We start from the raw sequence: 14,201 nt of genomic DNA on the forward strand, positions 1-14,201 counted from the left end.
CCTTGTGTCTGCAAAACGGAAGTATTGGAACGCCATGCAAAATATACGTGGTTCATCTGCACGGCTCGCCCTCTCACAGACTAAATGCAAGCGCGTACGTAAAAACTAAAGCTATGTCTTTTTGGCTGGTGTAAAGGTACTAATCTACAACAGTTAAACCAGATTTCCGTGTTAGCAGTGCTCCAACTTGTGGGACTGGTTTTATGCATTTTTCACAATTAGCATACTATGGCGATTTTGATAGTGAATTGTAATAATTGACGTTTTTCATTAGCAATTGTGTGTTCTCTAGCTAGGTGAAATGTGCATATTATCAAGAAAACTGTACTGTCTTTGGTTAGTTATCTCATTCAAACATTTAATTTTTAAAAACGTAAAGAGTCGCCGGAGTTCCATCAATAGATGGTATTGGGAATTGCTTGTAGTACATTTAGACTTTAGGAATTGTTCTTATTGACATAGTTCTGTGACGTAAATAGTGTGGTCCAATTGTTCGTGGACAAAAGAAATATAGTGTGACATATCAATATGTAGAACTAGTGGCCTTAGCTGATTGGCTATAGCAAAAAGGATAAATAGATTTGATCTTGGTTTGATCGTAGTCCTTTAAAAAATCTCTTTTTTCAGAAAATCTTGGTTTGTGAAAGGTCTATCTGAAAAGTGTGTTTGTGGAAATGATACATGATAAATTATTCTGATGTAATTGCGACTACATTTAGGACTATAAGAATTTGGACTTAATGAACATTGTGCTGACTCCAAGAAACAAGAAGACCATATAACCACCTATACCAGGGATGTCCAACCTTTTATTATAGTGGGCCGCATTGTCACTTGAAATAATTGAATGGGCCGCAAAACCTATTAAATTTCAAGAAAAATGGGTACATGAAGTACATACTTTTGGAGTGAAAATGACTAGCGGGCCGCACAAAAATCTCAGGCGGGCCGCAGGTTGGACATCCCTGACCTATACCAACGGAGTCAAAAGTAAAATAGACAAAAGGAGTTCTAAACGAACAATGCCTTTGGCTTTATGCCATCGAAAAACATTAATATAGCCCCCAACATCGCCACAATACAGTAACATTTATTTTCTGCATGTTCTGTTATTTTTTTGCAAGCTAGTGTTATGGTAAAAAACAGGAAATCTCACATTGCATGTACGAGTTTAGCCTTGCAGCAGCTACATAAACCATTTGCATTGGAGTACGTTTATCAACCAGTTCTTGAAAACACCGCCATTTAAGAAATAAACCGGTTTGTTTAAAGCAACTGCCAAGGTTAACCGGCGTCTCCGGTTTCAATAGATCAGGGATATATTGTATCATGTCGCTACAAAGAGTCTGAGTGGTGTGATATCACATATAGAAAGCGATTCCGTTGATCGGATTAAATCGAAGAAATTACTAATAGATCGACACTACAGTACATAACAAAAATATTGGACGATGACGTATAATATGTCAACTATGGTGTGAAGCATGACACAATCGTCAAATGTCTATTTCTCCATAGTATGGAAAGCGAACCATTCACGATTGAAAGCAGTACTGGTCACGCACGTGTACCAATACAATGCGTAATTAAAAAAGAGTATACCTGTATTTATATGCTCTCACAGGCACATGACTTGCATGTCTAAGAAACTTCCCTAGATAAAATTTCAGTTACATCCTCACAGCAAGTGTACAACCTTCCCTCAAAGCAAAAAGTCCACGCCAACAATATTGAGTTATTTAATTTAAAAAACGTTGCCACAGTATACTGAAATGCGACACATACAACACATAAACCATGTAAGTTCAACAAAGTGCTAGTAAATAGTCATGATATGCAAACTATTTAAAAAAATGATCCTAATTCTCAGATCTTCTGAAAATGGATTCAAGAAAAGCTTCGCTGGAGCTTTTCTATGTTAGCTTGCTAAAGCGAAAACTCTCTACAAAATAAATTTCATTGTATTGTTAGTCTGTAAACTACATGTAATCACTATAATGGTTTAAAAGTAAATAGTCATGATTTAAAACAAAATCAAAAACTTACTGAGGTGTTACGGAAGCCAAAGATTGCCCAAAAACATTGATGGGAAGGAAATCCTGAACTTCAACCGCAATGACTGTGAAAATTATACGGTATGTTAAAATGCTTCAAAACAATGCATCAAAACGTATGTCCTTTCTATATCAATAAAACAACTTTTACTCACTGCTGTGAAGGGAAGGTGAAAATGAATCAATTTCAAGAAGTTCGCCAGGTTTAAGTGATTTGTTTCGAAGTTTTTCATTATAACGATATTCACGGATGCGCTGAATATCCCATCTGGAACAGAAGTTCAGAAAACAAAATAGAACTTTTTCTGCTTTTTTCCCAACAAACATTTTAAAAGTTATTTTGTCCAAACACAGCAATTAATCAAATAAATTAACTCTTCATATTAATTTTTTAATCCCACTTGCTATGTCTTGTAGTATGTTAGCTATATGATATGTCAAAAAATTTCCACCTTTTCCTTCTTTTTTCTGCAATTTCAAATTTATTATGACGCTTGAAATATGCTTCATCATCTATTTCCTAAGAAACAATACATAAGTATGCATGCTCTGAGACAAATTGTTATTATTAGTTGTTTATCTAATATCGTACAACTGAAAACCAACAAGTAATCTGGAGATGAATTTTGTTACGTTGCATTATGTTTGGAACAAAAAAAGCTGCTGAATGGAAGTCTGTACTTAGAACACGGTATGCATTTCCATACAGTCCTAGCCCAGTGAATGGAGGCTTTTATGGCAGCGTGGCAAAACTTCAGCATAATGTTTTCTTAAACATAGATTGTTTTTGATTGTGTGTAAAATAGGTGCGAGCAAACTTTGACCCACTGATGGTTTTCATGTGGCCCACCTAGAGCTTAGATGGCAGTTATTAATAAATGATATGTTCATGTCACTCGAGAAACAATTGTTGCTGAACTTTGAACCATTTCGAAAACCAAAAAGAAAACAGGTTGTTACAAATGATTCTTAAGCAAGGCTCTAGTCCTCATGGCACTTTCAGTACAATTCTTCTGGCAGTGTCAAACTTTACTTTCTGGGCAAGGCATTATGCTTTTTCAAGTACTCAGAACACACAAGTGATATTTTTCATGAATGAGATACAGTTCTGGTGAATAGATAGAATGCATTTAGTGATACTTTGGAGGCTGGGGCCGCTAAACAGCATGTTTAATGTTCATCATTGCATTACACAAAGATATATAATATATAAAATCAAGATTTTCTGGTGAAAACTCATCATATGAATCTCAAAACATGCTTTCAGTTTTTCAGTTCAAAAAATTAAGGCAAAATCTGCAAATTGAATTTACTAACAGATCACTATTTACCTCCGTTGAACTAATTGTGGAAGTAATGTTAAATGATTTAGGATTTACTCTATTCACTTTCCACTTTGGAACTGCAAAATAAAAAACAGTGTAAGTAAATAGCATTTTAAGCTCTCTATGCTAACATCAAAGAAACAAAAATTACCACTAGCAGATGTAACTTATTTTAAAATATATTGATTGCGCTCTGTAACTAAAGAAAATGGCTCACCGTTGAGCACATTTTTATCATCAATATTGTCAACTTCAGCAATATTATATGCCTGCGAGTCAGTTACCCAAACTTGCTGATAATACGGATATTTCGTGCGAATCATTTTGTCTGGCACATTGTAATCCCAGCCACTGGTCACATTTCCTTTATAAAAATAATACTGAATTCAACATACATACCGACAGAGTATTTCAGAACTAAACAATGATGACAGTGTTAATGGCCTCAGCAGGAAAACTTTAAACCTGTATGTTTGGTAATGTTTTCTTTAACCTATATGATAGATTTGTGAATAAATTTTCCAAAAAAAATTGGTTTGCACTGTGACATTACTTTCCCATGTAACAGGAAGTTGCATATTGTTATGTCACCACTCACTAGTTAGCACTTTTTGAAAAAATTGTACTAAACATTCTAGCAAAAAGAGCATGAATGATCATAAAAATCAACATTCAATACCATTTTTCACAACACGTCTTACGTGTGGACAATCTTTTTCCGTTAAGTCAAGAAAACTGTGATGACAAGACATAACAAGGGTAAAGCGTCACATTTTGCTAGAAGTTACCAATACTAATGTGTGGTGTTGGCATTGGCAAATTTAAGAGAAATAACTTAACAAAGAAAAAAAAATTCATAACTTGGCATCATTTTAGAAGAATACAGTGAAGTAATACAGTTCACTTCCTGGGCACAGCAATAATTTGATTTACAATTACCTTCTTCTTTGCAGGTTACTAATCCAGCAATGTAAAACATGGTTTCATCCAAGCCAGCAGATGAATCGTCTCTCTTACTAATGGCATTGTCTTTTTTGTCATCAGCATCTTTGGCAATGGTCAGTAATGAATGGATTTCAGTTGCAACAGCAACACAGTTAGGGCAGTGATCACAAACTTTAAGAGCAATTTTTGAATGACTCAAATCTTCTATTAGTTTGGGCGAAAGGTTTGAATGAGTTTTTGAAGGTGTTGTTGGTGAGGTGAGACTGCTGGCATACAGCTGATTTTGGCAACGTTGTATATAAGACACTGGAACTGGTACACAACCAGAGCTACCGGGTGAAAGCTGTTTGACTGGTGTGCATTGAGCCATTGCGAGATCTGGTTTGATCTCAGCGCTGGGGGTAGTTTTAGCAGAAGTTGAACTGTTATCGTTGTGATTCAAAACATCGTTTTGTGATAAAGATTTATTGACAGTTTCTGATTGCTCTTCAACTGATGATATACTAGTTTCCTCCTGTGGTACTCTGCAGGATGTAGGTTCTTTCTTTGCGGAAAATCTGTAATTAATTTAAAATGCTTTCATAACTTGTGATCTTTTGCTCATAAACGTTAGTATAAACATCAGATGCGTCAATTTTATGATTCCTTAAATTGCGTTAAAATATAAGACCGTGATTTAACTGTTTTAACAACGCCATTCAATTTTTGCCCTAAATACGAAAATAAAACTTGTCACAAAAAAAACAAGTTAGCAAAGTATTTACTGTTTTTCTGATAAAAGTTTTTCTTCCTGATGTTTTAAGTGAACATCTTTATTTCCGCTCTGGCGACGAGACAGGGCGATCCTTCGTTCCATTCTTTCCAAACGACTTTTATACTTTAAATAAAAAGAGGTTTGCAAGGCAGAAAGTAACTACAAAATTTAAAGTTTTAATACTTTCTATTACCGACTGATTAGTGGCTTTTAATCTCATAATCTCTTTATCGCGAAGCTTTAGAAGGTCTTGTTGGCGGCTAATAAGAGATACCTAAATATAATCGTTTGATTAGTGATAACAATTAAAACACAGTCAACCAAAGAATTAGCACCATTTTTCATGCTTGAAGTTTTAAACCTACTATTATGTTAGCCAGTGTTGTAACCAAGTCATTTTTTCTAACTCGAGTCAAATTGAGTCAGTTCTAGTTGTGACTCCAATGATGTTGAGCCAATTTAAGTTGTCACTCGAGCTAAGTCGAGACAATGTAAACTGTGACGCAACCAAAGCAAATGCCTGTAACTTACCATATCTTTTTACATCATAATATGCATGTCTGTCTCCAAATTAGTCTAAGTGATATTTTTGTTCAGAGAAGAACAAATATAATTTTTAGAAAAAAATCCATAGATTTCTGTTATTTGAAGCTACATTTTTTGCCATTACAGGCAAATTGAAGCATTTTTGACTTTGCATTAAGTCAGTTTGAGTCTTTTAGAACATTTGACTCGAGTCAAATCATGTCATGGAAAATGTGATTTGAGTCAAGTCAATGACTAAAATCAGTAGCATACAACACTGATGCTAGCGAAGAAATGTGAACAATTTCTTAAAAATAACACACAAGTACCATAAAAGATAAACAAAATTCACCTGTAACATCATTAGTTCTTTTAAGCGCTGCATTTCTGAATCTGTATCTCCAGTTAGAACAGATGACTGACTGATATCAGTATCCATAATATTAATTCGTGGATCATGGTTGATAGATTTCTTTTCCATAGTTTCCACATTAATTGCTTTGAGAGTTTGGTTAAGAAATCTATCACAATGCTCATTAGTTTGAACAACAGTTTCATCATTACCAGAAGGTGCATCATGCTTTAAAATTGTAGATGGTGTTTGATCAGGGGCAAGGCCAGGAAAAGACAACCGCGTCTGACGGACATTTTCATGTGATTTACTTCGGTCTGAAGACAATGGACGCTTTGTACCAGCAATACTAACAACAGGGTTTCCAGACATTCCCGCTCGAATTCGTGGCATTGGTTTTGCAGCCATTTTATGCAATGCAATTAACAAGTGCAGTGCAAGATTTATGCAAAAATAACTCAATTTTATTCAACTCCGCCATTTCCTGCAGGTACAAAAACATGAAACGTAATATCAATTCTTTATTTATCATAAATTGACACTGAGTCATCCAGTTTTTCTTTTTTTACTTATTATAAATTGGCGTGAAGATAAAAAAGTTTGGCGTGCACGACCTCATGCATCCAGGTGCAACACTTTTCACTATGGCGAGTAATACATAAAATAAAAAAGGAGTAGCCTATCTGTCAGACTTTAGAAAAAAGGCAAGCTTGGTAACTGCCTAACTGGGGCTCAAATGGTACAGAATCATCGCCAAGTATATGAGTCGTGTGAATATTTTTTAATCCAATGATAAAAATTGTGATACCATACCATACCATAACGCTTAACCCAAACCTGGGTAAGCCCAGTGGCATAGCTAGAGATGTATAATACAGAATAATTGATTATTTTAGAATAGTTAATTCCAAATCCGGAATTTCAAATCTTATTTCAAATAGCTCAAGTTAAAAAATTTAAGCACTGACATGGCTTTTGTTTTGCCTTTGTAATATAGGTTTACAAAGTTATTATATACGGTTCAAGCAAGTTAAGTAGTTGATAATTGTCAAATTGACATGACACAGTTTAATTCATGACGATTAACACACCCAGTGCATAATATTGGGATGTGAATTAAAAATCGACAACAAGATCTCCTGCCCATGCCAATGAAAACCTTCAATCACAAAATAAAACCGGTTCCTAAGATTTGGAAAAAATACAAAAATTGGTTTCAATTCATTTTTGATTCGGAGTAATTTTTCTAGAATGTGCATCCCTTGACTCTAGGCGTAGCTGCCTGAAATTGCCGCCCCCTTAAGTCCAGTGTAGGCTTTCCTCTGTAGGAAAGTATCATTGCAATAATAATAATGTTGTGAAGGTTCCCACAATACTAAATAACACCATTAGGGATGTGTTGAACTAAAAATGATTCGGATTTGTGAGAATCCGAATATCTTGTTTCAGTATTCAACGAACCTGAATCTAATCGTATCCATTTGCAGTTGATGAAATCTTTCTGTCAATTGCAAGTGCCATTAATGCTAATATGCTCTGCAACTTGTCTTTGCGGCGTTGTTTTTATAACTTAATCACGTAATCCTTGCAAGCAGTATAAAACAACTTACAATCATTTGGGTATCTCAAATGCTTTTCGTTTCATTTTTCTACTTCGTCTGGGTGCGTTGTCAACTTCATTTGGTATGTTTAACGAAACAACTTTATCTCTGATAGAAAGCAGGTTTGTCTGTGAGTAACTTGGCTAACGATATCAAACATTTTTCTAAACTAATTTTCCATTACATCTCATAATGCGTACCTGGTCAAATAATAATTGTAAAATAATTGCAAGTATTGTGTCAGACCCAACCAAAAGTTAATGTAACTATGTCTGGCACTCCACATTGTCACAAGTAAAGCAATAAACTTGGTTAATGCTGCTCCAATTGTTTTTGTATAAGTTTGTCCGCAACACATGACCAGATTTTTAAACTATTAAATGAAAAACAACAGTAAGCAAGGCAGAATTTTGATATAACATCACAGTAATATGGCAGCTTTATTTTGCTAAAAATAGTTGTTTGTCTTGCATAGATGCTAGGCACAGGGCCAAGCACTTGTCTTGTATCAGCGAAGAGCGAATTGAATTGGGTTTATTTGAATGATATGAAAATGGTTGAATTTAAAACTGGGTATGACCAAACACTCGTCGGTATCGTTTCAATAAGTTAACATAATTTTTTTATCTCACATTTACACTTGAAGAAGCAAGTCGTAAGTAGACAATCAATTACAGTTTAAGAAACAACGCCTTAAGAAATAGTAAACAAAAAGAATTTTGTATTCAGAAAATTCTGAACGTGAAGTAACAGTAACGATTACTGTATAATTTCTATGGTATACTGTGCTGCTTTTTAAGTTTTACCACCCCATCAGAGCCTGTCACCCCTGGATAAATCCACAGCGCTGCTACGCCACTCATTAAGTCTAACCTATATGAGGTGATATGGGCAAAGTGTTTCACTATTCAGAATTGGGCTACTAGGTCTAAAACAATCTAAAGGTGTCTTATGCATGAAGGTGAACTTACAGATTTAAATGTATATCTATAGTCTCTTTGCTTTGAGTGTTCGGATAAATGAGCCAATAAATATAACAAGTGGCTACTTTACAAGTGTTAATTAACAGTTGTTACAAAATCACAATACCGTAACCGGCAGATTTCCGCTGGTAGGTTTATTAGCCCACTCTCGTTTTAGACAAGGGAAAAAGGACATGTGGTGGCGCAATGGTTAGTGATTGGACCCAAATGCTGGATTGTGGCATGTATGAATCCTGCCTTTGTTGGTTTATTTTTGTTCGAAGTTATTTTTGAGGTAATCTAATCATGAGAGGTGAGAATTTGGGTCGAAAGAGCAAAAAGAGTATGTCATCTTAAGTTGAAAATAAGTATAATTTTTTCAATTCGAAGGTTACCTTAGTATTTTAATCATGGGAAGTGAGAGTTTGGATCAAAGGAGATTACTTTTAGGTGTCAATGTACACTTAGAAAAAATAAGTATATATGTCATTTTAGTTGAAAATCAGCATAGCATAGCCTACATTTTCATTGACCTAATTGCTATTTTCCATAAGTTATTCATATTTTCCTACTTCGGTAAACGGTGGCCAGTAAAATAACTGTCTACTTCACCGCCCGCCGGCAATCTTAATTGTAAAATATTAATTGCCTCACCTGGTAGCAGTTTTAACGAAGTAGCGATTTTCACGTTTGGTAACCAACCGCCAGTAAAAAACAGATGCTGCCTAAATATTGGAGGCCAAATGCCAAAATGGCCATTAATGCCAAAATTTACGCCATGTCAATGCACAGACATAGACATCCTAATATATATAGAATATAGGGGTCAGGTGGAGAAGTGCACAACCACAATTTGCCTTTGTATGCTATATCCCAGCTACTCAAATTGTGACGTTATCTGGTTGTGCACTTCTGCACCAGACCCAAATATAGGGTAAAACGCCAATTTACAATTGCCATCATACCAACTTTCCACTAGGGTTAAGTCTATCTGTAAATTTGTCAAGTTTGATGACAAATTATTGTACAGGCATACACTTCAGCTTACAGACAAACAAGTATAGTAAGGAAAAATAGAAAAATACATAAACTTCATAGTTCTGTATATATGCCTGTAGGTAGAGGTAGGTTAGATACAGATTCATAATTCGTCACACGGTTTACTCCTAAAAGCTAAATTCAATAATTACATTGTCATTTTGCTACCAGTTATAAACGGACCCAGGGGCGGATGTAAAAAAATTTTGGGGGGGGTGAAAATGGTGATTCCCCGAGATACGAGAATTTTGCCAAGTTTATTTTGCCGCTAGTTAACTTGCTTTGATATACTTATGTTTAGTGTATAGGTTAGTGAGCTAAAAATATTTGTGATTTTTTTAAAAAGGCTAAATTGTTCTGAGTCAAGCTCACTCCACTGTAAGGGTTGTTATTTATCGAAGTGACCCGTTTCACGCAAATCACAGAATGTATGAAAAACTTATTTACAAAAAAAATGCAAGGAATAAAGAAGTGTATATATATTTTTGTATGTAATATTGATAGTTGGGAAATTTTTCTATTTGTGTTAGTCATTTTATATACATAGGCCTACAGTATATATACAGGCTCTCACGGAAATACAATTAAAAATATCTAGCGTTCATGATTACTTAGCCGAAAAGGTTTCCCGACCTTAGTTCTACGTCATACTAGAGTAGTTTTAAACAGCAATACCTCTACTTTGTACTTGTAGTGGAGTAGCAACAACAGGCTACTTCTACTTATGTAACAATAGTCTTTCGGGAGTAAAAATACGCTACTTTTGTTTAAATAACATGTGGTTACTTTGACCAAAGACCACGAGTCACCAATGAAATACAATGTAGCTACTAAATATCAAAATATAGCTGATGTAACTAGTGTAGTTAATAAATTTGTTACCCTGATTATATTAGCTACATTTTGGTATAAAGTAGCTAGGGTAGGCCTATACACTCTGACATTAGTTACATTACAGCATTAGCTTGTGACGATTACGTCACGAATCACGAGTTGTTTTTCAAAATGTTTGAAATTTAATTTAGAATCCCGTAATTCAGTTGTTGACCAAATTTGCGTTTTCCTTAATGACGTCAGATAATTTCCTCGCTTGAACTGGTGTGTCACATGTAAATACTGATGTAATGTTTTCAATCTTTCCTTTTTTACGTGATCGATTTCACTGGTTACTACAGCGCTATGTAACATTCAGTAAGCTTTGCCCGAAGGCGAAAGCCTTTGTGTTATAATGAATAAAATGGGAACTTTATCAGTTAGCAATTTATATAGACAGAAATTAAACAAACAGCAGAAGCAAACCGTTCGGGACATGACAACCATCTCATCGAGTGAGCAGAAAAACAAGATATCAATTCAACCATCATCCTTCTCTTTGTCATAAATTGGTGCCCGAGTAAGTTCGAAATTGCTGAGTTAGTTGCACATTGAGCGAGAAAGACTGTTACCAGCTATTTATGAAGTTTTGATGATCAAGTTTCAACAGCAAGATCAGCCAACTACGAACGCTAGTCAACGAGGAAGTTTTCAAGACATTCCATCTACAATATCAGCAACCAGATTAATTCGGAAACAACAGAACTAATGGCATTGCTACCTGGTTGATGTGATGAAGTTTTGATCGCCTAACTAACGTGTTATACATCTCCAAGAGCATGAGCAAACTATTGTATATATTTTTACGCATCAAGAAACAAAGTCCATTGGACATCGCAACAAACTGCATCTCTCTACCGCGTACAAGGCTTGCTACAGCCGCGGAACGACACACGCAGACGTGATCGCTCATTTTTTTACCTTCGACACGCAAGGGAAAGCGACACTTCTGTAAGCTTATGTCTCATGTTTTGTATTTCAAGTGAAACGGTGTATCGATATTTGTTATATTTGCCGAACTCTGTCATTGTACTGTACTAAATTCTTGTTTTAATGTCCGTGATAAATAATTTAATCAAAGACATAATTTTGTCGAGTAAAGGTTGCCTTCAATTTCATTTCAGGCAAGCTTTACTCTGGGTAGGAAGGCTATGTGACGATTACGTCACGAATCACGAGTTGTTTTTCAAAATGTTTGAAATTTAATTTAGAATCCCGTAATTCAGTTGTTGACCAAATTTGCGTTTTCCTTAATGACGTCAGATAATTTCCTCGCTTGAACTGGTGTGTCACATATAAATACTGATGTAATGTTTTCAATCTTTCCTTTTTACGTGATTGGTTTCACTGGTTACTACAGCGCTATGTAACATTCAGCAAGCTTTGCCCGAAGGTGAAAGCCTTCGTGTCTGATAATAAATAAAATGGGAACTTTATAAGTTAGTAATTTTTATAGACAGAATCAAGCAACTAACAGCATAGTCACGCAAATTTGAGAAATGAGAACTCATCAATCGAAGCAGAAGCAAAACAAGTCACCAACCATCAATCGTCCTCGCTCATATACAAACAATTACCGCCAGCAAATGCGGTCTTTATGACAGATATGTTCCCTGTGTAATACCTCACACGAGTAGTGCACAAGCGAATTATTAAATGTCATAAGCTAGGCCCTTAATCCTACATCTTGGTAGAATGGCCCCTTAAATAAACTACGCATTCGAAAACTGCATTTTCATATAAACTCATAGAAAAATCAAAAATTGTTATAAGATATATTAAGTTATCGGTAGGATTGTCAATGGTGGGTACTGACCAACGCCGTAACGATACCAGGAGGTAATCTCACCGAACATACGGTGCACATTTGCCAATATTTTGGTTCAGTCATAGAAATCTAACAACAAATATTAGCTATAGACATCGTACATATGCATACATCGGTACCACTGATCTCTATAAACATGATGGTGATATAGGCTTACCAAACGTTTTAGCCAGGACAGTCCCGGTGTATATGAAAATGTGTGATATACAGTATTGAAGAAACTTGCATTCATCAGTTGCTTGAACACACCACCTGCTCGTCTGCATAATTTGCGCTTTTTCAACTTATGTTTTATGAATTTAGCTAATTATAGGTTTAGTGGCTGTGCTAGTTGTTACCAGCAAATAATATCGTTATTTTTTTTGAGCACGTTTTAAACCTTTTCGGCTTTATCATTTTTTCCTGTTCATTGACGCATGTTAGTAACAACTGGTTTGATTTTTCGTTCCCAACGCGCTTTGGACGAAAAATAAAATGATTGATTGATTTTTAAGACTTTGTCCTACCGTCCCGGTCAGTCAATTCCGCTTTGGCATTTAGACAGCCAGCATTGCCCTAGACCAGGGGTGTCCAAACTGCGGCCCGGCACCTGTTTATAATTAGCCCGCGGCCATCATCGAGCTCACACGTAACTTTGTATCAAAGATAAAGAAATACAAAACTAACGTTGAAAGTTTAAGTCTAACAAACTTTATTTCAATGTGGTTTACATAAAACTGTTCAACTTCACACTATTCAGATGTAAATTATTTTTCCAATCATTTAGTGGTAATTATTATCTTTCATTCGTTTTTTGTAAGGTGACCTAAGATACAGTACATTATTGAGCAGATATTGTGTAGAAATTTAGAAATTATGTCACAAGAACTTACAATGCCGTATTGTAAATTCTTCTGATCTCACCTGTAACGAGACCCTGTAGTGCCGGTACACTGCAGTTAACTGTTAAGTGCTGTTAAGTAGGCCTATCACATCAAATATGGCATAACCAAAGGAACTTTTCGAATGCACGTACATAAAGCAAAAATCTTCAATGTTATATAAATCTTAATCAAAATTTTCTAAGAACTAGAATATCATCGCATTACTGCTCCCACGAAGAACGTTGAAATATTCACATCCTTTATCCGCCCATTTTGCAATGAAATAAATCATTAGATTAATTCTTCTATGGCTCTTTATTTTATATAGCGCTGGGCGGCGTAAACGTTGCGTTTATGGTACCTGTTAGAGTTGTAGGGCAAGCGAGTCGCTACAGTTGTATGAGTTTTTATTGCTTTGGGTGATATTTTTCTCAGCTTATTAGGCCTGTGACAACCAGGCCACGTGACTCTATGTCACGTCATAGTCTACGTGCGAAAAAGGCATCTGCATCAGAAATGATAATGTGGGGACCTTGATTGAACTGGTTCGGAAATTGGAAAACAAATACGTCAGATGTCAAACTTGGTCAAGATGATGCAACTTTTGAAGAAAAACAACGTACGGACAAAAAAAGATTTATGATAAAAAAATGGGATGGTTTTTTTGCGAGTCTAAGAGGGTTGATGAGATACAAAAAAAAACGAGTGCATTAAAACGTGATTACCAAAATTATATTTTTTGGGCGACTGAAGGCTATAATAAAAGTGTATTCTGTTGCTGCCGGGGTATTCATTTTTTGCAGGCGATTTATCAATAGGTAAGTGTACGTTAAATAACATTTACATATTGATGTAAACCGAAAAATCAAACTTCACGGTCAGAAGTGAGAGGGACTCATATGCCAACCAAGACGATAGCTAAGTCAAATACAGCTATCCATTGTGACGAAACCTAAACGTCATAGGCCTATTTAACATTTTGAGTTAGAAAATTAATTTTGCCGCCAATGCCTTTGTTCATGGTCTTTACGATATTTTGTGCGTAGTGAGTAGCCCGGACATTGGTTAACTTTTTAGTACA

At 35.4% G+C, this 14,201-nt stretch overlaps 1 protein-coding gene across 2 annotated transcripts; it reads right to left on the reverse strand.

Annotated features, from left to right (window-relative positions):
* Positions 1-1,723: 1,723 nt before the first annotated feature.
* Positions 1,724-6,537, reverse strand: LOC143445670 (male-specific lethal 1 homolog). Of its 2 annotated transcripts, XM_076944930.1 has the most exons (10): positions 5,956-6,521; positions 5,272-5,352; positions 5,089-5,201; positions 4,319-4,881; positions 3,597-3,743; positions 3,386-3,456; positions 2,507-2,574; positions 2,210-2,322; positions 2,047-2,119; positions 1,724-1,942 (listed from the first exon to the last, which is right to left on the reverse strand). In XM_076944930.1, the coding sequence occupies exons 1-10, from the start codon at positions 6,361-6,363 to the stop codon at positions 1,927-1,929; spliced, it is 1,653 nt and encodes a 550-aa protein (XP_076801045.1). In that variant the 5' UTR covers positions 6,364-6,521; the 3' UTR covers positions 1,724-1,926. The 2 variants fall into 2 exon arrangements, with proteins under 2 accessions (XP_076801045.1, XP_076801046.1); XM_076944931.1 differs by lacking the exons at positions 2,507-2,574; positions 3,386-3,456; positions 3,597-3,743 and having other exon boundaries at positions 5,956-6,537.
* Between the last annotated feature and the right edge of the window lie 7,664 nt (positions 6,538-14,201).

Source organism: Clavelina lepadiformis, chromosome 2 (genome assembly GCF_947623445.1).
Source record: "Clavelina lepadiformis chromosome 2, kaClaLepa1.1, whole genome shotgun sequence".
In the NCBI taxonomy this organism is placed as follows: Eukaryota; Metazoa; Chordata; class Ascidiacea; order Aplousobranchia; family Clavelinidae; genus Clavelina; species Clavelina lepadiformis.